The 27,564-nt window shown below is 40.6% G+C and overlaps 2 protein-coding genes across 3 annotated transcripts in view; one reads left to right on the top strand and one right to left on the bottom strand.

Annotated features, from left to right (window-relative positions):
* On the top strand, positions 1-27,304 carry tns3 (tensin 3). The gene is made up of 27 exons (XM_077614790.1): positions 1-306; positions 7,380-7,551; positions 7,732-7,782; positions 7,976-8,098; positions 8,404-8,468; positions 9,427-9,510; positions 9,915-10,027; positions 10,567-10,627; positions 11,160-11,235; positions 11,324-11,453; positions 11,606-11,671; positions 13,133-13,234; positions 16,850-17,962; positions 19,944-20,095; positions 20,184-20,313; positions 20,549-20,632; positions 21,656-21,752; positions 21,828-22,342; positions 22,429-22,515; positions 22,880-23,011; positions 24,508-24,603; positions 24,916-24,993; positions 25,080-25,157; positions 25,257-25,425; positions 25,545-25,613; positions 25,944-25,973; positions 26,048-27,304. Exons 2-27 carry the CDS (start codon positions 7,402-7,404, stop codon positions 26,190-26,192), a joined length of 3,996 nt encoding a protein of 1,331 aa, XP_077470916.1. The 5' UTR covers positions 1-306; positions 7,380-7,401; the 3' UTR covers positions 26,193-27,304.
* Positions 1-27,564, bottom strand: part of LOC144085478 (solute carrier family 22 member 23-like) — an 81,592-nt gene that overhangs the window by 47,914 nt on the left and 6,114 nt on the right. For both annotated transcript variants that reach the window (XM_077614793.1, XM_077614794.1), the window contains 2 exons: positions 11,494-11,656; positions 9,971-10,070 (listed from right to left, as the gene is read on the bottom strand). The gene's annotated coding sequence lies outside the window, so the exon portion shown is untranslated. The remainder of the gene's footprint in view (positions 1-9,970; positions 10,071-11,493; positions 11,657-27,564) is intronic.

Here is a 27,564-nt window from a genome sequence, read left to right on the forward strand (position 1 = left end):
CCATCCCCATGCCTGGACTTGCGGCTTCTCCAATCGCGCAGCCTCGACCGGAGGAAATTGCGCCTAAGTTGCAACGGACGCTTCAGTGCAACTTTGCAAGGACTCTCATAAAACAAACTACTTCAATTTCGGTGCCTTGCCTCCATCGGGATTCCCCCATCCAATCGTCCAAAAGTGAAGCTGGAATGAGCGCGCTCCAGGACGTGCTGAGGGATCTGTGACCTCCCTCCAACACTTTCTCAGGACCGCTGACTGACAAAGGGGGGCAAAAAAGACTGAAATTGTTCTTCCAGCCAGGCTTTAAAGGTAAGGCTGAACTTTCCTCTTGTTTTTTTCTTCCTCCTTTACACAGTCAGTCAATCATTACCAGGAGCAGGGAGGATTTTAACCACTGCCTTCTCATGGTGTAATATAGAGGAGCACAGAGGAACAACCCCCTCCAAGTCATTTCACTGGGTTTGCAGAAGCATAATAGAACGTTTCTCACAGTATTTACCTTGGCCATCAGTGTTACAGGCACTCGGGTCTAAGTATTTGGGTTTGTGTGTGAGCGTGTGTATTCACTACTTTCAACAGGACTTGAGGACAGAGAAGGGAGTCATTCAAACTCAGCACACTTTGTGGAAGTGAATTTATTTTGGGCTGAAGAAATGATGCTAGTCAGTCAGCACGACCTCTTTGAACAGGAGTGCGAAACGGAGGGATCATGGGCAACATATGAGCCCCCGAGAGTCTGACATGGGGTCCTTCAATGCCTCACAAGTTCAAATACAAAAGATTCACAGGAACCATAGATAGCCCAATTAATTGTTCGATCCTTGCGTCATATTTATTCTTAAAATGGTCGGATTTTGTGAAACTGAATTTCTCGCCACTGTGCTACTTTTATCGACTATACAGGCAATGTTTTCAATAACATTTGAACTCTCTTGGCTGTCGTGTGTAAAAACAGTTAAATCACAGCCTTCCTCCCAAAGAAGAAATGAAATCCAACACAATTTACCATTCAAATTACTATATATATGTATGTATATATGTATATGTATTAACTTAACTTAAAGACTCTTGTCTTCATCCATGACTTTCGCTCACTTTGGTGTGATACGGTACAGCTTATAATGTGAAACACATGCGGTCATTATTATGGATGACTTAGCCGGGAGTGTTTTTGGGCGCCAAAAAAAAGGAACAGGGCTCTCTTATTTTGGTGTGTGTTGGAGTTTGCTCTGATCTTCTGCTAGATTGTCTTTGGAGAACACATCTGCTGTGTTGTATGAGCAGCCTCGGGGCAGCCATCATTTTGACGGCATGTACCAACCCACGTCCATCAGAGGAGCAGTGGCAGGAGCTGTACACTTTAACATGAGTATATCACTTGTTGGCCTTGCCTTGCGCAGTAGTCAAATTAAGCATCACCCCTCTACATCTACACCCACCTCATGCATCAGCCTACTGAGTTAGTAGGTCGTCCCTAAAACAGGCAGATTCATTTTAACATTAATTACAGGCCAAGCAAGACAAGAGAAACATTTTTAAACTGGCAATTACGGCTTTTGTTGTCGTGCTATTTTGAAATGCGATAAATGTCCCTTAAAGCGAACAATGAATCTAACAAGCAGCTATTTCCAATCCAGATTTTGAAATAATGTGCCCTACATTTGGCAAGGGGACTCACTGCTACTTGGCAGCCATGTGCAAATCATTAAAATGAGAGAGGAAGGACTAAAAAATTCTTGAGATCAACATGGAGTCGGAGTGGGAATGTAATCCATTTCGGGACATATTTCACTGTGACCTTGGGATAGCAATGGATAATGAGGGAGTACTTTAAAAGCCTTCAGGATGTAGTTTTTTTTTTATCCAAAAGGCAGGGCAGTGGTTGTTTTTCTCCATCTAAATTCATAATAAAGGGTGACAAATACATGTCAGCTTCTCGGCATTACCATATGAACCTGCTAAAAATACAAATTTCTCCCAATTAGTGGCTTTTTGTGTAATTGTTTATTTCAAATGCACATTCTGGACTCGAAATTATGTGGTGGGTGCTGCTGCCTATCCCAGCCAACTATCGGCACCAGGCAGGGACACTCTGAATAGGTGGCCTGCCAATCGTAGGGCACAAGGAGACAGACAACCATTCACAATCACACTCCTACCTAGGAACAATTTAGAGTCTTCAACCAGTCTACCTTTCCAAGTATCACTCCTGTTCACTCTAGTGGAAGTCCACAGAATATATTTATTCAGTACTGTTGTTAACAAGTTTTCCAAACATAAATAAAAAAAATCCTGACTGTGCCCCTAGAACAACGGACGCATGTGTTAAATGTGTACTTGTTACTGTAGCTTGTTCACCCGTGGATGACACTTTGCTTAGATGTTTCCCATGTCTAAATCCTCTAGCATGCCAGCAAGGCTTGTTGAACACGGAAAAGCATCTCTCTTGTCAGAGGGCATCAGCCATCCAGCATTGAGCGACGTCTCAGGAAGCACACTAAAAAGCTACAGCTCGTGCAGCAGTTGCAACGAGTACAAAATGCCTACAGTCAGCAACAAATTGCTTAAATTGAGCAGGTCCATTGACAGAATTTTAGCCAAATGTAGACATCTACTGCCGGGTGCTACCAAAGGTCCTTCTTGTCAAGGGACAAAGGCCACATTACATAAAACACAGCTGATCATCAAAAGATTTGTTATGGTGATGGAGGTTGTAAATTTGCTGGCCTCGTTAGTAACGCTAGAAATTCCGCGGACCTTTGGTAAAACTGGCTCCGATTTCAGCCAAGACATTAGAATGAAAGATGGTAGGTCAGTGAAGATGGATTTGGGGATTTGAACCAATAGGAGTTAAAAGATCATGCTTGTAGGTCTTAAATAGAGCCATAAACATGTTGCTATCATTTTGGTTTCTTATATTGAAAGGTTAGGTCATGTTTTTTGTGATTCTTTATATTAAAGCGGGATAAGCCTTATTTGTGGGTTAAAAGTGATCAGGATGACTCAATATGTGAGTTACCTTGAAGTTTGAATGGTTCACGTAGAGGGGGAAGGGAACCATGAGATTGCTTTCATATGTCTAAAGGCATGACGTTTGCGGTGGATTTGTATTTTTTTTAACTGCGCTAGAATCTGCATGACTCACAAATGGGCAACATTCAGCCTTCAGTATATTTACTTGTATGGTAAAATGATAAGCCTTTGGAGGGGGGAATAATGGACTTGATATGCCTCACGCAGGCATTTTTAGATCGTTTTTCATGAAGGGGTAAAAAACTTTTAGTTACGTTTTGCAGGGCATGCGTATAATGATTAATGTATAATCAGATCAAGCTCATTTGCAGCTTTTTGTTTTTTGCTTCATGTCTATTAATGTAAATTCATGTCTGGGTTCTTCATTTCCTTTCATGTGTTTGCAGCATTCAGCAAATGTAATTAACAATGGTGTTCAGTTCCTGAATTTATACTTGAAGGTAAACCTTCATGTTTACTAAACCGATTGCAATGAAATCACAAACTACACAGACATCATGCAGTTCGCAATCATATTTTAACTTTACTTAGTATGAAACAATCAAAGAAGAGAATTCAACGCAAAGTCCACTTTAAGTGTTTTGACATGTTGGAATTTATGTTTACACGATCCCAAAATCAGAATTGCAGTGTCTACCGTATGGAAAAACACATCTAGGCCATAAATTTTGTCGCGTGATTGTGTATTCTTATGCCACTAGGCAAACTAGGTCAACTGCAAGCCATTCAAACTGTCATAATTACAAGTACAGCAAATATTTGCATATAAATCATGCGTAATCGTAAACTAAAAACTCCTTTTATTCTCATTACTTTGTGTAGAAACCACAATTGTAATTTACGATAAACACATTTAGCAAGATCTGCTTTTTAATGCCTATGAGTTAATATTTTTACCCACTATACCCCTAATCTGCTACCTCAATAATAAATAAATTGGATTACATAGAATGAATTACATTTCGAACCTAATTCCGTATTCTGTTTCTTGCCTTAAGCTTGTTTCCTCTCTCTCTGGCAGTTTTTTTTAATGCAAGTATGTAGAAACAATTCGCTGAAATGATGACCACATTTGCCATCACAGATGGAAAACACAGCCGAGTAGCTTGTCGACGCATGCAGCAACCGGTGAAATCAGAAGCAAGCAGACATCTGCACAATTAATCCCTGACTCAATCACTGGGACGATGAAGTATACAAGTTATGCCAGGAGTTGTGTCTTAAAATAAAAACAACCATAGCCTGTGATTCAACTTTCATTCAAGTTTGGAAATTGGAGCTTTCCCCTCCATTGCAGCTGCTTATGGAATATTCCATAATAAAACATTGGCCAGGTGAAGGGTGTGGCTCCTCTGAATAAGGTATGCCTACTTTAACGCTTATACATGTTTCAAACTTGGTCCCTCTGCTTCCCTTACTGATATTTGAAGTATAATAGTTGGCTTTGAGGACTAATCTATGTCCAATCACTTACCCACAGGGGTAAGAACTGTGTGAGTGAGGCACACCCTAATCCCCCAACATCCTGACCCTAATAAACCTGTCGAAGCTTGCTCACAGCAGACCTGATCACCTATTTTCTATTTTTTTGTTTAGTTTCCTCATTCTGCCATGCTTAGATCCTCCTCAAGCCCTGCTCTTACTGTGCCATGGGTGGCCTGTTGCATAGCTTATATTGCCTTTGTGAGCTAATATTTTGCCTCATTCCAGAACAAAACTAGTCAGAGTTAATTAAAGAGCAATTATCTTTCGTGCATGCCGGGGCTAGTTGCTTGTGACAGCTTGAATGATGAAGAAGAGAAGTGGTCTTGGTAAAAGCTGGAGCTTGAGGCAGTGCTGCAGATAACGGTTTGAGGTTGATTCACTAAGTCTCCAGTTGACTTGAATAAATACGATTGTATGATTTATTTCTTATTGTTATAGTAGTTTATTTATCATTTTTTAACTTGAGGGTGGTGAACTAATTATATACTGAATGAATTTAGACAATTTAGAGACAGTAGGAAAGACATTCTGCTACTATTGTCTAATTCCTGAACATCTAGAGAAACTTGAGCTCAACTCTTTTGTGTGTGTGCTTATGGGTTTGTTCAGGGTTCTTTGGCTTCCTCCTATTTTGAGAAAAACATGCATGGTGGCAGGTTAAAAAACCTAAATTGTTCCTAGGTATGAGTGTGAGCGTGAATGGTTGTTCGTCTACTTATTCCTTGTGATTGGCTGGACAACCAATTCAGGGTGTCAAATGCCTATTGCCCTTAGTTGTCTAGGTTTGGCTCCAGCACCCCGCGAACCTTGTTAGGATGTGCCGTACAAAAAAAGAATTAATGAATGAACATATACATACACACATACATATACAGGACTCAGAACGGACTCAAAACGTGCTAACCACTCTCCATCATACCACCAAACCCTGTATTAAATTTATTTTTGTGTGCAATAGGTCAGTATGAAGTAATATTGTAAGCACTGTAACAGGAGAATCTGATCCAACATGCCAAACTCTTCAATTCAATTTTTTTTGCTTATGGCGTACCAAATAAAAGAAGACTTTCACAACACTGGGTCACACAGAGGTTAAGTGTTGGTTAGATTCCAATCTAATCTTCAGTTAGCAAAGCACTTTGACACATTCAAAACAGTACGAAGACCCCTTCCCTCCCTCCAACTGTGCCCTGAAGATAGGTGGACCATAACTACTGGCCAGCGTGGTCATTACTTTCCCATTAGTCAATATTTTTTTTCTCCTGAGTCTCAAGGGGAATGTCCTAACTCTGCCATGTGTTCCATCCTCAAGGACCTCTCAGTCAGGCGTGCACACACACTCACTGAACACCCAGCTCTGTTTCCCCGAGTGATGACCTCTTCAGACACATGGCCTCTTTCATTCCGCTCGGCTGAAACATCCCCACTCTGTGACTCCCTCTCGGGCCCCCTTCAAAGTGCCGGGCTGTAGCCTGCAGTCATTTCACAATTGACTGTCAGACACATTCTTGAATGTCAATAGTTTAATCACAGCTAACCATTCAAGGGTCATACGAGAAGGATGATGATATCTTTTAGCCTTATTTGTACATTCGAAACCGTTTGCGTGCATGTGTTTGAATCAAGTCCCATTTACCATTCATCAAGAAATGCCACTGGCGGCAAGAGATTAATGATTTAACCGCAGTCATAAAATGGTAGCAATATTACAGTTGAAGTGTACATTTCAGTAAACTTCCTCTGTATCACAAGAGTTTTTTTATCTACTATACAGTTGTACATTTTTATGCCCTTATTGTGTGTGTGGGTGTGGGGGGTTCTAGATCCTATCTTCCATGGAATAGAACGGATATCCTTTTTTTTCACTTTATCTATGGGTGTGAACTAAGAATGGGTGCATTACTGTTGCTATCGGAATTCCTTTGTCTCATCTATCAAGCCATATTCATACGTTTGGTCAATTATTCTTCAATGAATGTAACATGTATGTTTTTGTAAATGTGTACGCAAGCCAGTGTACCAAAATAAAACCCATGCAAGCTTGGGGAGGAAACTGTTAACTCAATTTTGGGGGGTCTGAACCAAGATTTGGAGCTTTTTATTGTTGTCTGCACCCACTACTCCTACGCAGTTCTTATGTATGGTGACTTGAAGAATTATCCCCAACGCCACAGGCCAAAACATGTTTTTTTTTGCGACTAATATGACTACTATTTCATCTCAGACCATCTCATGCGATATAAAAATTCCTTAGAAGCTGTACGTTATTGAATTTTACAATTTCAGGAAGTGATGAAATAGATAAGGGCCGTTGAGGGAAGTCGTAATACATTTAACGTAAGTATAGGTAACAGGTGTTTCCTCAAAAGTGTATAGAAAAAATAATTTGTAGAACTTTTTTGCAGCTATTTAACAATTTAAGATTTTTTTTTGCCTATTAATTAGTAAGTAGTCAATCCAGGAAGCCTATTGTCTTGAGCTCAGAATAAACACAGCCCAGTCAAGAATTCATACCAACATGTTTCAACTAGACAACCCCACCCTTCATTGTTGCTGTTATTATTTTATTGGTTCAGTGCATGTATCTCTATGGCATAAATAATTGTTCGTAATCTTTTCTAAAAAGGTCAATACATTGCGAGTGTCTGGCGCTTAACTAACAACCATTGCTGTGCAAACAAACACACACACAATCTGTATAGAGGTCGTTCTCTGAGTAAATTGGCAGTAAGTTTTGACACAATGACAAGCGCTGAGGACTTTGACCGTCAAATATTGACTTGAGTAAAGTCACTTGTCGCAAGCAGAGATGGCGAGAAATGGCTCGAAGGCCCTGATTCACTATGCTTTTCCTCTCTGGACAGGTGGGAACCACATTCATTTACCATGGAGGAGGGATACGAGCTGGACCTGACGTACATAACGGAGCGCATCATCGCTGTGTCCTTCCCGCGGGGATGCCAAGAAGAAATCTACACTCACAACCTGAAGGATGTCACTCGAATGCTCAAGTCTAAACATGCTGACAATTACTTGGTTAGTGACCTGACACCTAATGGCAGTTGTTGCTGTTGTAACTTAATGTCAAAGTACACACTGCATTGATGTCACTTTTGCTTGCCTCTTGACAAGATATTGATCTATCTCATGCTGAGCTCATCTGAATTACGACAATTGAGACCAAATGTCCAAAAACATGCCAGTGTTTTTCCTCAGATTATCAACCTGTCCGAGAAAAGACATGACCTGACAAGAATGAATCCAAAGGTACATGATCTACATACCTTTTTCTTTTTTTAAATTGGGACAAAGGGTAGCTTTATCATAAAACATGATGAAATTTGCCCATTATAGTGATATCATATCAAAAAGCTGCTTATCCCTTTATTAATTTAGTCATTTGGATTTTAAGACTACAATTCAACTGATCTACATTGTTGCCCCTGTTTTTTGCTTTTAGACTCTTGATACAGGCTGGCCTGACATGCACGCCCCACCTTTAGATAAGATCTGCACCATTTGTAAAGCCATGGAAAGTTGGCTCAATGCTGACCCGCTCCACGTGGTGGTTATCCACTGCAGAGTAAGCTTTCACAACTTTTTTTTTTTCATAAATGACAGTTATAATGAAACTTCAAGAACAAAGTTCCTTAGATCATTTTTCAAGCTTTGTTCAAATTTCAATTGCTTTTATTTCTATGCAAAGTTAAAAACAATATATTAGTCGGTTTCAAAATGTTGATTTCATTATTTTAATTACACTATGGGGAAAAAGTACTTTTAAAATCTAGCATATAACAGAACGGAACTTGTATAACGTTACAGAAATCACCAGTTCAGACATTTTGTTTAAGATGATTAATTATTTCCCATCCTCATCCTTCCTAGGGCGGTAAAGGGCGAATCGGTGTTGTCATTTCATCCTTTGTGAATTTCACAGACGTATCAGCCAGGTAAGCACTCGTGTCTATAAATGTCCATGTTTGTCATCTTGACATGGTTTGTCATCATTAGCCCACTCCCTGTTGGCAGCGAACAAACCACAACAATGGATTGTGACTCATGTTGCGGACCGCAAAATAAGTCAACTCATTTGTTTATCCCTTGTAACTCGAGGTCAATGTGATTCAGGGACTGACAAAGAGAAAAAGGAAAACCACACAATTTAAGTGGTGAATCACCCCATATAGAATTACACCAAACGGGTTGAGAAGAAAATGTAGGGACAGTAATAACTGCTGTCCACGGTGTCACTTTCATGCAATCTATTCATCTTGGACAATCGCCCCACTGCCAGTTACACAAAACAACAACAAGAAAATGTCAGCTTTTCACCTAAATATAAAAGGGCATAGCCTTTTTGTGTATTTATGCAAATTTTAACAACAAATACACCACACCCATGTCGGATAAAAATCACAGGTACATATGTATGTGAATAATGATCGAGTTTGTGTCGCAAGACGAAAACACGATCGAGTTGGCGAATGCACAAAAAAAGGCCGAAAAGAAAATAGAGGAAGATAGGAATACAATGCGTCGCATTTACAATAGAACAGATTGGCGTGGAGGTGCTTGGAGGGGGACACGAGGGTGAAAAGGCCCCTACGCTTGTTGGTTTTAGGGAAGCCTGAATGGCTGAGTTGTGCACACACTCCCACCTCTCCGCCCCCCTGTTTACTTAATGCTGCCATTCTCTTCCTCTCTGCGGGAATCCCTTGTGCCTCTGCTTACTTTCACTCTTCTCCATTATGCATGTGTATGCATGTGTGTCTGTGTTGACCTTGTACAAGTCAGGGTTAACACACTTGAATTACAGGGGCAGCACAAGTTGAATGTCTTTGAGTCATTGTTGCTGGAAGTGTTTAATAAATTGTCCCTCCCCAACCACCACCCTGCCTTCCTTCAAAGTGCTGATCAGGCATTGGACCGATTCGCCATGAGGAAATACTACGATGATAAGGTGTCTGCTCTCATGACACCTTCACAGAAGCGGTAAGAACCAGAAGCACTTTTGATTTACAATACTTTTGATGTACTGTTTGTTTGTACTCCATCTTTGAGCTACAGAGCAAGAAGATAAGTGACCAATGATGCTATGTATTTGAAACACTTAGCTATCAAAGTACACAACAAACACTTTGGGTTGAAATGATGCAAATACTACAAACAAGTGGCAAAAATATTGAAGTTGGGGTAAAAACAAAAAACAAAACCCAAAACAAACAGAAAACCTATTTTATATGCTAAGATGCTTGATGATGGAAATCAACTATTTTAACTGTGAGGGAAACCATAGAGACCATATTGCACAATAATGTTATGTAATACAGTCGTTAAAGTCATTCTTCCAAACCTGAGTGTCCAACTTTAAATACTGTAAATCTGTGTGTCTCTAGGTATGTTTGGATCCTCAATAGCCTCCTAAGCAGATCCATGAAAATTAACACCTCACCTTTATTCCTGCACTACATCATCCTCCATGGAATTCCCAACTTCGATTCCTCTGGTGGTAAAAAAGTCTTTTTGTTTACAACCTCACACAGCTGCAGTGCCTGAAAGAGCATGAGAGGGAACTCAGACACGACCACATCGGAATCTTTTACGCACTCGCACACATCTGCCTGCACATACTCAGACAAACAGTTTTTAAAGCAGGGGGAGAACTACAGGATGTGGACCAAAATACAGCCTCAGACAACAAAGGAACATTTTTATCAGTGGATAAACAAGTCTAAAATGATTCCAATTAAAACTGTTTGGGAAGCTTTTTTCTCGCATCATTGTGGTGTCATTTAAGTGTAAAAATAACTTTCACTCCTTTAATATAACAATTAAATAAAATAACACTGTTCATCATTTAAATATACCTGAAAGGCAATGGAATGAAAAAGGAGTAGACATTTGTATAATTAATTTCTTGGAAAGATTTACTAGATCTTTTCATGTATTTGTTATTGAGTTAGTATTATTAAAAATGATCATTTCTAAAAAATAACAAATTAATGCAATACAAGCCATAATTTCTCCAAATATGTTTTGTTTCCCCAGTATGTCAACCATATGTCAAAGTCTACCAGGGAATGCAAGCAGTGTATTCATCTGGAATCTAGTAAGTGATGCCGTCACTGTCTAAGCAGGAATTTATACTAACGTTTTCACTGGTAGTTGTGCTGCAACCCATTTTCTCAGTGCTTTATTATCACTACTTATTGATTTATCTGTCTTGTTGTTTAGTTTTTTTGTTTAATATGCTACTATAACGCTTTAAAGTACCGTATTTTCATGACTGTAAGGCGCACTGCATTATAAGGCGCACCCTCAATGAATGACACATTTTATTTTTTTTCTATATATAAAGCACACTGGATTATAAGGCGCCCTGTCTATTTTGGAGAAAATTTAAGACTTTTAAGTGCGCCTTATAGTCGTGAAAATACGGTATGTTTCATGGAGCACTGTTGGGAGCTTTTAGAAGAAATCACACAAACGCATTAGTGTAAAATTCTGAGTCACATATGGTATAAAGAAAATATGGATATGTGACTATTTTGGTCACTGTCGAACCCATTTAATCAGATCATAATCACTTTATCTTAATTTGACGTTCATAATGGGTGTAATTCTTACTTTTCCCCTGGCAGTCACATTGGACAAGGCCATAGGGGTCGGATCTGTGTCACCCTGGAGCCAGCCCAGCTACTCAAAGGAGACATTATGGTAGGGAAAATAAACAGGACAGAATATAGCCACATGACATCAGTTTTTCTTTTTAGTTTACACTGTATTTTCTCTGTTCCTGTTTTAGATTAAATGTTACCACAAGAGTGAGGTTTCTTCAGAGCGAGAAGTGATTTTCAGGTTGCAGTTTCACACGGGAGCAGTGCAGGGATACAAGCTTATGTTTGATAAAGAGGACATGGAGGAGGCAAACAAAGGTACGAGGATATATATATATTTTTAAAAGCAAGTCTTAACTCATCTGATTTTTCAAGGATCACGCCAGGTTTCATTCCAGTTCTTGGCATGGTACTTGTGACAGCAGGACATTTTCTTCTCATGCTCATGGCATTCTTGTGTTATGTTTCAGATCTCAGATTTCCAGAGTATGGTAAAGTTGAGCTGGTTTTCTCGGAGGGACCTGAAAAGATTTCAGGTAAGTTGCATTTAAAAATGAAAAAAAATCCATGACGTATTATTAGTTAGAATGTGAACTCAATAACTCGTCACTGCCATAAAATTCCCTATCAAATCTTTTATGCATGAATCACGATTTTGGGAAGAAGAAAAAAGACTATATTTCAACCCTTACACGCTCACCGGGCAACATCTAGCACCATCAGTGGTGCTGAAACCTGAGCATTCACAGTCAGTTTTAAACTAATTGGACATCTCAAATTTTCAAAGCGGTTTTGTCGGGCTATGAAAAATACACTATCCCAAGCCAAGTCTATATTTTCTGGTCACCTTGTTCCACCCACCTCAGGGGAGAAAAGATGTGCGATGTTGAAGAGGGGAAATGACAAATGCACTATTAACGCTGTGCCGACAGAGTGGCGCAAAAGTCCCACATGTGCTTCCTCTATGCTCTCGATGGAGAGTGTGGATTTTGTGTTCACCTTCACACACATTGGTCACAACAATTGGTACAATGTTAAAAATTAGCAGTATTGAAGAAATGTCTTTACCCTGTTGTTTATATTCTTTTCAGTTTGTATGCAAACCTTTCTTGGTCAGTATATCATATGGCAATCAATTGCACACCATTGTAAATGATAATTAATTAATTGATCAGGTGAGTAGAGCTGGCGTTGTAGTTGCTCCAACTCCTAATTTTACCACAAACAAACCATAGAAGGCTAAATCCTGTTACTATTGCATCATTTCAACATAGTACATACAATACTAAATCTGTAGTCGAAAAATGGATAGAATAAAATTGAAACATAACACGTTTACCGAAGAACAAATGCCTTAGACCAAGGGTGTCAGACTCGGGTTGGTTCGCGGGCCGCATTAACGTTAACTTGATTTCATGTGGGCCGGACCATTTTAGATATAATATTTAGGAAACCAACTTTTTGTTTAATTATGTTCCATATTAAAGTGGAAAACAGAAAATATTTTTATATAATTTTTAGATTTTACAAAATGATTTTTGAACTTAAAAAATGCAATTATTGATTTAAAAGGGGGAAAATAAGGAAATATAATATACATCTATAATCTTCATTTTAATTTGATCCTAAAACAGAAAGTCGGCACTCATGATTTACTTTCCCGGGCCACACAAAATAATGCGGTGGGGCAGATTTGGCCCCCAGGCCGCCACTTTGACACCAGTGCCTTAGACAAATCCCTAAGGAAGGGCATATATACTCCCAGGCATGACGATAGGCTTACCAAAACAGTGCACAAGAGATACATATTTCAAATGTATCTGTGATAAATCCCTAGAAAATAACATTTCCTCACTTGGATGATACATATGAACTCTACCAGATATGATGACTCATTGCTCTCCAACGAGACATATGAGAAGTTATTATGGCAAAATATTCCCCAAGTTGTACTGAAGTGAGGTCATCACTTGATTTGAAGTTTCTTTTGACCTCAGGTGCTGACAGATGGCACAACGGCGTGGATGTTACAGTGGACTACAACACGGCCGACCCCCTGATCCGCTGGGACTCGTACCAGAACATGTGTGATACTGAAGGTACTATTGCAAAAAGTTCTCTGTGCACTGCAAACCGAGGAATGTTGTCAACAGGAAGGCAGAAACCGTAGTTCTCAGGGTATTTCTATTTTTTTATTCTATCAAATGAGTAGGCACGCTTTAACTATTGCACACAGTCTCAATAGTCCCCCAGAAGCCAGAAACACCAATGGCGGCACGCTGTCCTCTTTGTGGTCGCCACTCTGCACACAAGTGCGCCGTTCACAACAGCCTCCCAGAATAGAAACAGATCCGCCCATTCCCATGATTTGCTGGATGCTTTTGAAAGTTTGATGAAAATAAGATGTTACATTCACATAAACATTTATGCCTTAATAAAAAAACAAAAAAGAGTAGACACGAACAAAGCCGCAATCTTTCCCCTCATCACTTTATTCGGAAGCATTCATGTGGGATATTTACAGCCCTGCTTTCTCATGTAAATACTACATCCAAGCGGGGCGTTGTAGGAATTCTACATCTTCTTCCCAACACCCTGGCAGACATGGCGTCCCCTTCTTTTACAGCCTCCAAAGCGACACGGCCCAAGGAAGTCTAAAAACTGTTTGCCACAAAAGTGCTAAGATTGTGTGTTGAGGTGGGGGGGAAAGAACTCATTTACTTCAATTGCTTTTTTTCTCTAATCAGCAAAGTGTGTATTTATCCCTATGTGTGAAAAAAGAGAGGAATTTAAAAGCGGCCTGGAAAGGGTGTTGACTGACGAAAGGCCATTTTTTTTCTCCGAGTGCACTAACAGCTGCAAACGTTTGGAAGTTGTCTATTAAAGGAGAAATAGTGGATAGGTAAATTCCCTCTCTTATCACTTGCTATATAATTTTGAAGTTAATATTTTAAGATATCACTCTGCCTGGTATGACACTGTCAGTGCCAATTTAGTAGGTATAATTTTGGTGAGGCATAGTTGTGATTAGAAACTGTTTTTCATCTTTGTTGGTGGATTCTTGATGTTGTGGTGGGAAATTTTCAACCCCCACCCATCACTATTCTTGTGATTCATACGCCCTGTACATACCCTGCATTTACCATCAAATCGATTTCTAAGGTTGAAAACAAATTTAATGAAGTGACAGAAATGGAAGAAAATTAGTATATAATCATTTTAATTCCAAGTCATTTTTCCAGGTTTTGCTACTCGGGGTGTTGGAATTGCAGGAATTTAGGACAAATGCCTAAGGAAGGGCATTTGGTAATTGCAGAGTTGTAGATCAAACTTCCTCAGCTCAGTGTATGACACTTGTGGATCATTTTTAGAGCGACCACAGCCTACTAGTTTGACTTATTTATGCTACTTAGAGAATTCTCAACTGACCCACAGGGTCATTAAATTGTGACACATTTCCCAGAAGTCCGACCAAGCACATTTATCTTTTTTTGAGAATGCCAATGTGGAGGGACTGACGCATAAAAAGATATTTAGTGCACTCATTCTTTAAAAGTGCAAGTGACCTTTAACCTATTCGAGCTGACATTGAACTAGAGGCGTTAAAAAGGCATTTACAGTAGCACTGAGCGATATGGACCGAAAAGCATATCCAGATATAGTTGATAAATAAGAATAACTAATATATTACTTGAGAAGTGACAGCAAATGTTTTATTCAAGTCAAAGCAGAATATTACATGTACAAATTTGGTTCAAACGCACTATTTTATTGAAACTGGCTATTTCAATGAACAGTGGCAAAATCAAATAAAGAAATAATGTACAGTTTTCATCACCTGGTTCATAAAAAGTCCTCAGTTTTTTAAATGATGGTAATGTAAACCAATACTCTATAACTGTATTAAAGCTCCTTAAGATGCACATTTTGAAAATACCAATATTTACGATGCAATCTAATTCCATAACACCACTTAAGAATATACCAATCTAGATTCACACCAAAATTTAAAGTGAGGCCCCAAAGGTAAATCGAATGTTTAAATAGCACAAAATGAATACAGTCAAGTATATTGCATTGAGATAACGCTGAAGAATAAATAAAGTAAAAAAATGTATTTTTTTTTTTTAAATCATATGAAACCACTGCATATTTTTTAAACTAATGCTCCACAACCCAACAAGAAAGCCACTGGAGAATCAGTACTCTAAAATTTTCTATTCATGATCAAGGTTAAATGCGATTACAGAAACCCATAATTGAGTGTAGGCCACATCTGTTTCTGGATGATAGCGTACACGACAGATAGCAGGAATGTTATTTAATGACACACGGGTGGAAGGACAACAACTAGCCAGCTTTCTTGTGAATAGTGGAACTACTTTGATTAAAAAGTATCTTTCCGCAGAGTGAAAATTCTGCAGGAAGGAATGTTGTTTTCATTCTCTGATCCTTTCTGGGCCAGCCCAGCGTGGGGCATGAGGTCGGGTTACTGCCTTTACCCTGACCCGCCCACTTCCTTTAAGCTCCGCCTCATGTGTTTACATTCCTCTGTCCTTATTTGGAGATGCCCCCCCTTCCTTTACTCTTCTTGTGTAGAGTGCAAACACTCTCACCTTCTCGGCACAGAAAGAACTCACTCCAGTCATTTGACCCTGAACGTTATCCGGTGGGGAAAACAAGCCATGTTCTCGCTGTGTCTCTGAATGACCATGACCCCTGCTCCTTCATCAACTTCCAATATGATGTGGATTCTCTTGTGTGGTCACCTGCATGTTGCGGAAAAGGTAGGATTATTTGTTGGCAGGGTGATGGTCAGCATGGACAGAGAAACATCTGCCTGTAATCTCATCTTGCACCTTGCTCGGAATGTTACGAGAGGGATTTACTGGAAAGCTGTGGGTCGAGTCCTGAGCCGAGCCAGCTCGGCAAAGCCGGATGCACATTCCCACCAGTGTGTTTGTGCATGTGGGGGGTAAGTCATACATATTGAGGCAGCAGGAGGAGGAGGCGGGAGAGCATTATCATGCGGTTCTGGTATTTAGATCTTCTGGTCAGGGTGTCAGGTATCACACTTGAACTTAAGTGAAAATCATGGTTTTAGTTTCCTCTGTGGAATGTGTGACAGTAAGAGCTTTTATAGTATTGCTCCTGACATCCCCGCAATGATGGATGGTGACACGGCCCAGCCACAAATGACTGACCTCTAATCCTTCTCGAGGGTTAAAGAGGTTGTTTGGACATATGCCAGGGGTCAAGGAGCAGTCGGCAGGGAGAAGGTTGGCTTGATCACAGCAGGGAGAGGAATGCAGGGGTCAATACTGTCAAGATGTGCAGCAGTCTGACACAGAGAAGACACTTGAGGTCTGTTATACAATATGAGCATTAGAATCCATATGGGTTTCTTTTGGGAGCTTCCGCGAAACACTTGTATTCCTGATGGTTTGGCAAAGAGTACGTACCAAAACAACTGAAGACATGCAAAAACAGAGAACTGGTTGACTGAACTTGGTGTCAAAATAGAATGTTTCTGAGATTCCTTGATCGCGAGTTAGCAACTCTTACAATGCACGAAACAAGCGAGACATTTGTGCTGTCACCGAAGACTTCTGGATATTCTGAAAGTTTGCTTGAACCAGCCAGTAGATTGATGGTATATTTCAACAAGTGCCTCTGTGCAATTTTACATTAAACCTTTGTCTCTTATATTTTAGCGCCTCGCTCCCAAGGGCTAAGTCAGGACAAAGCATCTATTAAAAAGATCACAAACGGAGGGGAGACTACGCTGGGTCGGGGGGCCTGCACAACTTCCGCCACCTCCAGCCCCGACCACAGCGATCACGCCCTCTCTGTCAGCAGTGATTCCGGCCTCTCTAGTAACTCCCTGTGGGCGGACAGACCTACACCTTCAACCACCACCGTTACTTCTGTTACCGTCCGCTCCAACCAGGGTCCAAGCCAGCAAGAGAAAGTCCAGCTCAAACGGCTGTTGAGTGGATTTGGAGTGGAGGATCCCTCACTGGAGGAGATGGAGGATCCAGCTCCTAGCGTGGGCATCCATCAAACTGTACCAGCTCAAGTACACATAAATGGAGGTCCCTCAAGAGGTCCTCAGGAGAGGGAAACAGACATCTTAGACGATGAGATCATTACAGGAGGCCAAGATCTGCAAAGTGTGGACAGCTTTGGGACTTTATCTTCCTGCTGCCACAAGAGCAGCCAAAACTCCCTCCTATCAGATGGTTTTGGGAGTCCGGGAGGAGAAGAGCAGCAAAGTCAGACTCTTCTCAACCATCTGACACCGTCTCACATGGAGGATTACCAGAGACATTATGCTGAGACTAGAAGGGGTCATATTGGCTCCGTGAACAACTCTGTGACTCCTTCCAACCCTAGCAGTGCTTCCGTGCCAAAGCAGCATGTCTACAGACAGGGAAGCTATTCCACACAGTCATGGGTCCGCCAACAGCAGATGGTGGCTGCGCAACAGTTAATTTACATGCCCGAGGATGGAAATGACACAGAAAGATACCAAGGAAACAAAGAAATTAATAAAGAAGTCCAGACCTTGGAGCAGCAGGAGTCAGAAACCAATTCAAGCGACAACAACAAACGAGACGACGAGTTCAAATCTCTAACCATGGACTTTGACAATTCTATTGTCCAACTCAATAAGCTTATCATGGATCTGGACGCTACTTTCATGCCTCCTTCAAACCAAAACAGCTCCATCAAAAGAAACAGCAGCACGCATGTAAACAGCTCGACTTCCAAGGGGACGAATGGCATCGTTCTCCGATTCAGCGAGGACAACGCGCAGACAATGGGTAAGACAAACATTGACCTGGTCAAATCTTTGTTTAGGTATAAATAACTAGTGTAACTTTACAAAACTATTTTTTTCACTGCAAGGTGAAGTGAACATTCCTCACTTCCCCTCCCTCCCTCTCCTGATCTGGTATGTTTGAGTGGCAGAAATAACAGGGTTGCTGCCAGCTTTTTCAGATGTTTTCAGTAGAATCTGCAGGTCGGCGCACTGTTCAGACCTGTCTTTACAGTTATCTTGAAGGGGGATCAGCACATTACACGAGAAGGAGGAGGAGGGCGGCGGGAGTGTCATTTTGAACATTGTTCCCCAAAGAGTTTGAATGTACATAGTATTCTACACATTTAAGTTCAGATAAATCAAGACAAAAACCTGTATTGTTTCTGCAAACTTTATTGCACAGTGTCTGTTTCTGGAGTGTCCTGCACGGAATTGTCTTAGGAGGTTGTATTATAATTTAACATAAAACTATCACTTTGTATCTCGTGTAAACAGTAAGCCTACATATAGCAAAACAATTTAGATAAGTGCACGTATGTGGACTGGGGCGTTGAAGTCAGGGACAAATTGGAAGATTTCCCCAGAGCCTTGTGCATGATGGAGTTAGGAAACATGATTTTTTTATTTCCATAATAGCATCCAGTCTGATGTTGATGATTTTTGATCATTCAAGGATGACCGTCTAGTCAAATTACAACAATTTAGACTAAAAACAAAGGTTATTGAGTATCACTCTCTTTACTCTGAATAGCAAATGAGAGATGCAACACAATTAAGTCAGTGTTTTGAGCAGAAAACTAATGAGGCAGAGAGAAGAGGCAGTCATCCATCTAACAGTGTTTGAATCACAACTCCAGCATGTGTTTGTGGTTGGCAAGGGGAGGGCTGGTGGAGGTGCCGGTTGGCCTGAGGAATTTTCCAAGAGGGAACTGTGAGCCTGCAGGCAAATATTTTTCCATTTGACTCCAGAGAACCTGTACCTGTCTGTGCTTATCAGTTAGACAAGGTCTCGTTTAGGGAAAAAACAAACAAACTCAAATGTCAAAAGAATCTCAAGGATGTCATGCCTGTTGTTAGTCACTTCATCCATATATTACTTGAATTACCAATGAGGACCAATTGATATTCAATTAATTGCTTCATTGCCATTTCATTAGTTGCCTGGTGTATATAGAAATGTTGCTTGCTAGAGTAATGAGTATATTGACCTTTTGTTACTTTTATATTGAAAAGCAGGACACAGTTTGGAAAATGATTAAGTGACTACCATGATATGACAGCTGCGGTCAATTGCCAGACAATGTCGCTAATGAGCCCTAGAACTAGTACTTCGACATCATTAGCATTCTTCGAGGTTAACGCTCCTGAGCTTACTGGGAGGGTTCAAATTAACACCTTGGTGCCGAGTAGGGACGCTCGTCACAGTATCTTGCCCTGTCATATGCAGCCAATGGTACACCAAAAAGCTCTCAAGCATTCCTCAGCTGTCCATTCAAAACCTGACTACAGATGCTTTAAGCCTTTGAGGAATATATTCCATATACATATTCAAAAGGTATCTAGTTATGCAACCATTTTCTACACCTAATATCATCTCACACTTAAAGTGTATACAAATTGGAACGTAGCAGAAAGCCAAAGTATAGAAGAAAACCCCTATCAAGACATAATATACATCTCTTCAATCCCAGGTCGGTCCTCACTGTGTGGAGTCTGCATGTTTTCTCCGGGTACTCTGGTTTCCTGCCACATTCCAAAAATATGCAGGATAGCCTGGTTGAACACTCTAAATTGCCCCTAGGTATGAGTGTTAGCGTGAATGGTTGTCAGTCTCCTTCTGCCCTGCGATTGGCTGGCCTCCAATTCAGGGTGTCCCCCGCCTGGTGTCCATAGTTAGCTGAGATAGGCTCCAGCCCCCTTCTGCGACCCTTATGGCGATAAGCGGTTCGGAAAATGAGCTGCCTCTATGTTTCCGTGTCCAGCTGTCCAGCCCAATGAAGGGGATGTCTCTAGCAGACTAAGTCGGCAGGGAAGTGAAATCAAGGATCATCCAACGTTCTGTAGCACAGGATGGACGGCGCCAGATGAGTACAGAAGCCAGAGGACATATTCACCATCTCTTCTACAGTCACAGGTACACGCAAGGCTACAGGTTTTTCCTCTTGCCTCTATCTGTAGCTTAGTTTTATACAATATATTTTATGAACTTATTTTGTCTTCAGCATATGTTGTGCAGAAGTGACAGTACTGACTACAAGGTGCAAGGTCCAGAGACAGACAGTGGCGTTGAAGCTGGGTGTGAAATGACCCCACCCACACCTGCATTCCCAATATCACCACCTACACCCTACGGTGAGTCGAAGCAATAACTGACTTTTTATGTTTCCTAATGTGCCAGACCTTCTGTTCCAGTTCATCTGTGCTTAGGGTTGCTCTTGAGGACTTCTAGATTATGAAAAATATAAAAATAGCAACTAGTTGCTGGAGAGATGCCAGTATAAATTCCCGTCTTATGTTGTGATATCTTTGATAATGAGTTCATAGTAATGAGAAAATAAACAATGTAGTGTTGGTTATCTCTTTTCAGTGAAAAATATGTTAGAGTTTTCCCAATCTTTCCGGCAAACCTCACCTCCCAGTATTCACTATGCTGGCTTCAGGACAGACCACGGTAAGTCTATTTCCCGTCAAACTTTGTATACAAATCACAATTTTGTCTGCCCTCTGATAACATCATTTCAATAATCAAGAAATCGAAACAAAACATTCAACATTCAGAACTTAGATTTCTTGACCGATATTTGGTTCCTCTATTTGGGTTTCGGTGCATGTTGACTCAAGGGAACAATGTCTTTAGACCATACATGTGTGATTATATGGTTTTGTGGGTTTTATCTGTGGTAGAAGACAGTATGTCTTTCAGATTGCTTCCAGAGATAGGAAGTCAGGCCAGCATGGGATGACTTCAATGAAGTGTACTTAATCCATTCATCATGTTGGTTTAGAGCAATTCTGTAGGCGCATAATGTCACAGCAACATTATAAATCTGGATGTGCCCACAAACAGACATGATATTGCCGTCATGCATTTTGTTTTAACTCAACTTCCCTGTATTGTTGATTCGTCGCCATTATGGCCTATGTTTGTTCGTCTTTCATTTGGAAGGCCTGAGAACTAAACGCTGCACCCGCTGTGCCTCTAAAAACCTGACACTCAGGCCAGAATCCTGGCTACATTCAGTTCTGTCTCATCACCATGGTTACTGTGGGCCCGGGAGCATGACACAAAGACAAACTACCCACCCACTTTTGACAGCGTCTCTGTGTACACAGTGGGAAATAGAAATGAGGAAACAAGCGTCTCCAAATCTGTGCACAACTGATAAAAAAAGAAACATTCTAAACCTTAACCACACAGAATTTTCTCCAATTATGTCAGAACCTCCCATTAAATCTGATTTGTTGTGAAAAACAAACAAACAGGTAGTTAGTTTTCTGAAGACTAACAACATGTGTTTTTATCTCCTCTAAAACAATATTGATTAGACTCAGAATACCACTCTTCTTTCAGGCAATATTGCCAAACTATATATGGCTATGTATTTGTCATTTAAGTAGTATGTGATTCATTTTACTTTAGATGAATGCAAAATGAAAAGCAATGTGGTGTGTAATTGTCTTGACCTTCACTTAGAATCGCACGGGTATCCAGAGATGGTCAATCATGCTGGAGTTGCACAAAATACGACACATTCTGTCTCCATTGTTGGGTCCCATAACCAGGCACACAGGTAGGATTCCATCTAGTTCCACTAGGTAGGATGTTTTTTTTTTAAATAATTTTGGCATTCTCTTGTATTTTTCAGTCCATTAGTTAATCAATCTTGGGCAGAGCATCCGGTCCTGAGCCATCAAGCCTCATCAAGTAGCCTGTTGTCCAATAGGCAAACACCCCAGCACTCCATGTCCTTAGACTATGGCCACCAACCTGTCCACCCTGTGCCAAATAGCCACAGCTCGCCTCTTAACAGCCAGCGAAGTCGTCTGGCCCGCTATGCCCTCAGCCACAGTCCTGCTCAAAGCTTTGATGAACAGGATGACTTAGGTCTAGGCTATGGTTCACACTGTCCAACCACCACCTTGCTACTTGGAAACGAAACTATGGAAAGGCTCATCCTCACCTCTTTGGATGGGAATCAGTCTCAACCCCCACATCTGCCTGAGAAGAAAAGGGTATCAGACGGAGAACATGGGGGGACAGCATCCCCGGCATTGAGTGGATTTTCAAGTCCTCACAGTGGGAGCTCACTGAGTATCCCTTTCCCCAATGTTTTGCCAGACCTGTCAATTCATATGCCAAGAACTGGCTCACCTTTGCCAGGTGAGGCAAGAAATAGTAGTGGATCTATGCTCTGAATTTTGCTGGATGTGCACTGAAAGATCATTCTTCTGTTGTTTTTATTGTAGATGTGCTCATTAGCAAGCAAGTTACTGTTAAATTTGTACAAGACACTTCCAAATTCTGGTACAAGCCAGATATCTCAAGAGATCAAGGTGGGTTTATAAAGTAGGACTTCCACGGGGGTGGGTAAACCGGTCATCAAAGGGCGCTGTGGGTGCAGGTTTTTGTTCCAACCGAGCCGGGCACAGACAGTTTACCCAATGTGATTTCTGCAGAAAACAAGAAGCTCCTGAATTCAATCCACTGATTGCCCTTGTGGGACACCAGATTGGTAAAAAGGTGTCTTTGTCATGGGTTGGAACGAAAACCTGCACCCGTCACTTTAAAAGTAAAAAAAAAAAAAAACAACCACCATTTTGATATGAAAACCCCCACTTAGGTTGCTTTCCAAATTGCAAAGAAATCACTATTTTTTGCCTAACACCACCTCATTATCGCCTTGTTTCTGGCACACAGCCATTTCCGTCTTAAAAGACAAGGAGCCAGGCTGCTTCATTGTGCGTGACAGCCATTCCTTTAAAGGCGCCTACGGGTTGGCGATGAAAGTGGCCACACCCCCACCTTCCGTTCTCCAACAGAGCAAAAAAGGTAAGAAACGCATCAGTTCGGCTGAATCCTTCAGTTGTTACCTTAACACTTTGGAATGTCCAGAATGGAATCAGGTTTCTTTTGTTTGACTGTTCACTTTTCTTTAGTGATTTAACTTATCTTAACTGGAGTTTTTTTGTTTTATTTTTGTTCCTTAAATGTGAGAGAGCCCACATATGATCACAAAATCCAACAATAACCATTTCAAATCACCAGAATGTATCTGGGATCAAAACCCTGGATAATACAAAAGAATAAGGACTCCTCCACTTGTATCCAAAACACACCAAACCACACCACACATGAGGGTTTGTCTCTATTTATTTTCAGCATAACTTCCAAACTACAGCCAGTAAATTTCATTTCATGGAAATTGATTGCAGCGTGATTACATTCCTTGAACTTTCTAGCAGGCCCAAGTATTAAATCACTTCTGAAACTAATTGGTGGTTTCCGAGTCTCAAATGGAAACTGGGTTAAATTCCCCATCCATACTTGACACAGGGTCCCTCATAAATTCTGACAATCTCCCTCCCGGGAAACAATCATTTTCTTGATCTAGTCCCTGTAAATGTCAGGCTACTTAAATCTGGGGTTGATCCCAGAGTCTCACGTATATCATGGGAATCACTCCTAAATGCATCTCGTGTTACAGTCTACTGTGATCACACAGGAACCTGAGAGTCTACCCTTCTTCCCACTGTACGTCTCTATTTGGGCGTCATTGCAATGAAGCAAAACAGAGGACTTTTGCCTGATAAATCTCAGATGAACAGCTAATGTTTCAACCTTTAACAAAGGACGCAGTCCATCCAAAAGCCTGCTCCCATCCTGGGCCCCTCTCCTGGGATGTCCCACATAGATGGGGTCACAGACATTAAATTATTGTGTACGAAGGGTTATTTACAGAACAAAAACATTGTCTGCGGGAACCAAACATTCTCTGGATGTTCTCCATCTTGAAACAAAGCATGGCGTCGTTTGTATGAGATGACACCCGCTGTGTGCTGAAAATTACAATCCGCCATTTCGGCCCTAACTGCACAAAGTGTAGTGACATGCCTTTCTGGGAACTGCTTATTTAGCCCCCCACCCCCAAACACACACACACCTGTCCCTTTTGTTGGCCATCATTCTGCCGCTCTCCAAAAGCACCTGTGGTGACGTCATGATACGTTCCCCCACCGTATTCTCAGCTTAACCCATTGTGGTTCCTTATTAGTGTGAAATCCAACCCATCTCAAGGAGCAGGTCTTTCTCCGAGTCTTTGTCTCGGGACATTCCACTGCTCCTCCTGCCCCCTCCGAGGCACTCCTGTGAAATCATAATCCCATTCATCTAACGAGTGGGAGCAACATCATGTGTTTTGGGGAATTGCCCAGCTTGGCGGGAGCTGCTGTTTTGCTCCAAATTGAGTCGGTCAAATATGCTAAAACAGGCCACAGATAATTGTAGTGAGCTAATGAACTTGTTTTGTGTGTTTGGCTTTTTTTCAGGTGGAGATCTCGCCAATGAATTAGTGCGCCACTTTCTGATTGAGTGCACACAGAAGGGTGTTCGCTTGAAGGGTTGCCCCACTGAACCCTATTTTGGTGAGTGATTAGAAGAGTGACATCATTTGGCTGGTTTTCAAACATTCTATTGATACAATCACTGCCCTCTGCTGTCTACAAATGAGTCCTATCATCTAGTATTTCTTTTTGATCAACTCAACATTATGAAGTAACTTTGTAAGACAATCACAATGAACATGACATATAATACATAGTAAATATTAACCATTCCCCTGCATCCAAATTGGAGGAATTTATGAGTCACCAGTGTCTTAAAAAGAAGAAATAGTGCAGTCATAAAGCATCACATCCCCAAGGTATTCTTTAACTAACCAGAGTTTTGTTTTACAGGAAGTTTAACTGCGCTGGTTTGCCAACATTCAATAACTCCCTTGGCCCTGCCGTGTAAACTCATCATACCAGACAGAGGTAAACACTAGAATATTGTGTGGATCAGTTTTTTTGTTGGATAGATTCTCCAGGTTTCCTTTAACCCTGTTCATTTTTCTTTTTAGATCCTCTCGAAGATGTGGTGGATAACGCGCCTCAGTCGGTGACTAACTCTGCTGCCGAACTGCTCAAACAGGGAGCAGGTAATTTCTACGAGTACTTTAAATACAAATACAAATAGTTTAAATACAACCAGAAAGTCAGGCTTGTAAAAATATAATCACTCTTGTGTTTTTATACAGCCTGCAATGTGTGGTACCTGGGCTCGGTGGACATGGAGTCCCTAACGGGTGTCCAAGCAGTGCAGAAAGCAGCCAGCTTGACCCTTTGTTCCAACCCTCCTCCTAATTCCACAGTAGTTCACTTCAAGGTGTCCTCGCAGGGAATCACCCTAACCGATAACCAAAGGAAGTGCGTGGAATACACATTCATATATGCACATACATACCAACAATACTATATTGTTAGGAGGGGTTAAGTTGGTGAGGGGTTGAGTTGTTGCATGTACTAATAACTTGTCTGCCTTGTAGACTGTTCTTCAGGAGGCACTACAATGTCAATACAGTCATATTTTGTGCTTTGGACCCTCAAGATAGAAGGTGAGTGGGATTACAAGGACAAACTGAAAGTGGAAACAAAAGCACCAAAGTTGTCTCATAAAATGGGACGTTCCAAAAACTCAACACAAAATAAGCCTTTAATTCAATTACTGGTATAGACATCAAATCTGTTTCAAGTTGAAGGGCTGGCATTGAAAAAATCATGTTTCCTACCATTACAGTGATAGACATCCAATTCAATTTAACTGCCAGTCTAAATGGATTAGGCATCTGTTGCCATAATGTTCTTGTTTTGAGTCTGATGTATTACATGTAGTACGTGTGAGTAAAACTTTCCACTTTATAATTTTATCTATTCTCTGATAACAGATGGAAAAGGGACGGCTGCACCTCAGCAAAGTAAATATATTTGTCCTACAAAACTCTTTGCGGCAATCTGCGTTTTTCTCACAATTTTCTCTACTCATGCACAGAATCTTTGGATTTGTGGCAAGAAAAACCGGGACCTCCACAGACAACGTGTGCCATCTGTTTGCTGAGCATGACCCCGAACAGCCGGCCAGCGCCATCGTCAACTTTGTGTCCAAAGTTATGATCGGCTCGCATAAAAGTAAATAGCAAGACTGACCTGTGGCGAAATGAGGATGTCCAATAGCCATGAAATTAAGCCTAACATGGATTCCCGTGACTTCATGACCAAACCCTAATATTTATGAGTTTTCCCTGTTCAATAAGAGTAAGGGCATTAAGTGCTGATTAATTGAATTATTTTTTCTTATCAATCGTGGAATGTGTGCTTAAGCAGTATGCGTGTATATAAACAGGTTTTTATGAGAAAAATGTCTATCTATGCAACATTATTTTTTTTATTGTTTTTAAACCATACTTAAATATGTTATGCATTAAGTCTTCATTTAACTTTGGGGTATGAATGCTATCAACACTAATGAAAAGAAGCATGAGTGTGATGAAAATTATTTTAAGAAAACACTATGTTTTTGTGTTGAGGGCAAATCTCAAGTGTAGCCACATGATTTTGTGTGCAGCAGTGAGACAAATAAATATATATTTTACAAAGGAGCTTTTTAAAATACTCATGTTCTATATTGATCAGGTAACTTGAGTTCATTTTTTCAAACATTTTCCCTGTTAAGTCTGTTAAACAGTTATTCTACCGTCTCTTTTAAATCTCTATATTGTTTTTAAAGTTTTTCTGAATTTTTCTAAAGCTGCTGCTAATTTAATGTTGTTCAAAGAAATACTAGCGTTTTTTTTAATATTAGGAAAAGCACTATGAATGTCATTTCTAAATAAAAAGTACTTTCTCCTCTAAGGTTGGCATAGCATTTTTGTAAAATAAAAACAATATTTATTTTCCTTAAGCCTTCACGGCTGCCACTGTCCTAAAAACACTATACAAATTATTTTCTTTTCAGGGGGAAATTACACTCCCTCCCCTCCCACAAAAACAAGAAAAAAAACATTTTCTCTTTGTATGCATAATAGTGTTTGTAAATTGTTGGCAAAAGCCACCTATCTGTATTGGAAGACGTATATATCCATTTTGTTTCCATCAATTTCACCACTGTAAGGCCTGTTTGTACAATTAGTGCAAATGGTAAAAATGGCTACATGTATGTGTATATCTCATAAATAATGGACCTTATTGTATCAGTTTACTTGTATATGCAAATAGAATTGCTGTTGTAAATAAACATAAGGAAACACCAGTATGTGATCTCGGCTTTCATTGAACTTGATAACAACTTCTTTACTCAAGCCGTTCATTTTACAGTTTACAATGGCACCGATAGTCATTCAGGTGAGCTGGTGCCTATCACTGGTGATCTGGACTGGTCGCTGGACAAACATCTGCGCTCGCACTACAATCTTAAAATGTTTCACTCTTGAATCAAGGTGGTCGGCCCGGTGGAGGAGTAGTTAGTGTGTCGGACTCGGAGTTTTGGGTTCGAGGTTTCAATCCCAGGTG

Source organism: Stigmatopora argus, chromosome 12 (genome assembly GCF_051989625.1).
Source record: "Stigmatopora argus isolate UIUO_Sarg chromosome 12, RoL_Sarg_1.0, whole genome shotgun sequence".
Classification (NCBI taxonomy): Eukaryota; Metazoa; Chordata; class Actinopteri; order Syngnathiformes; family Syngnathidae; genus Stigmatopora; species Stigmatopora argus.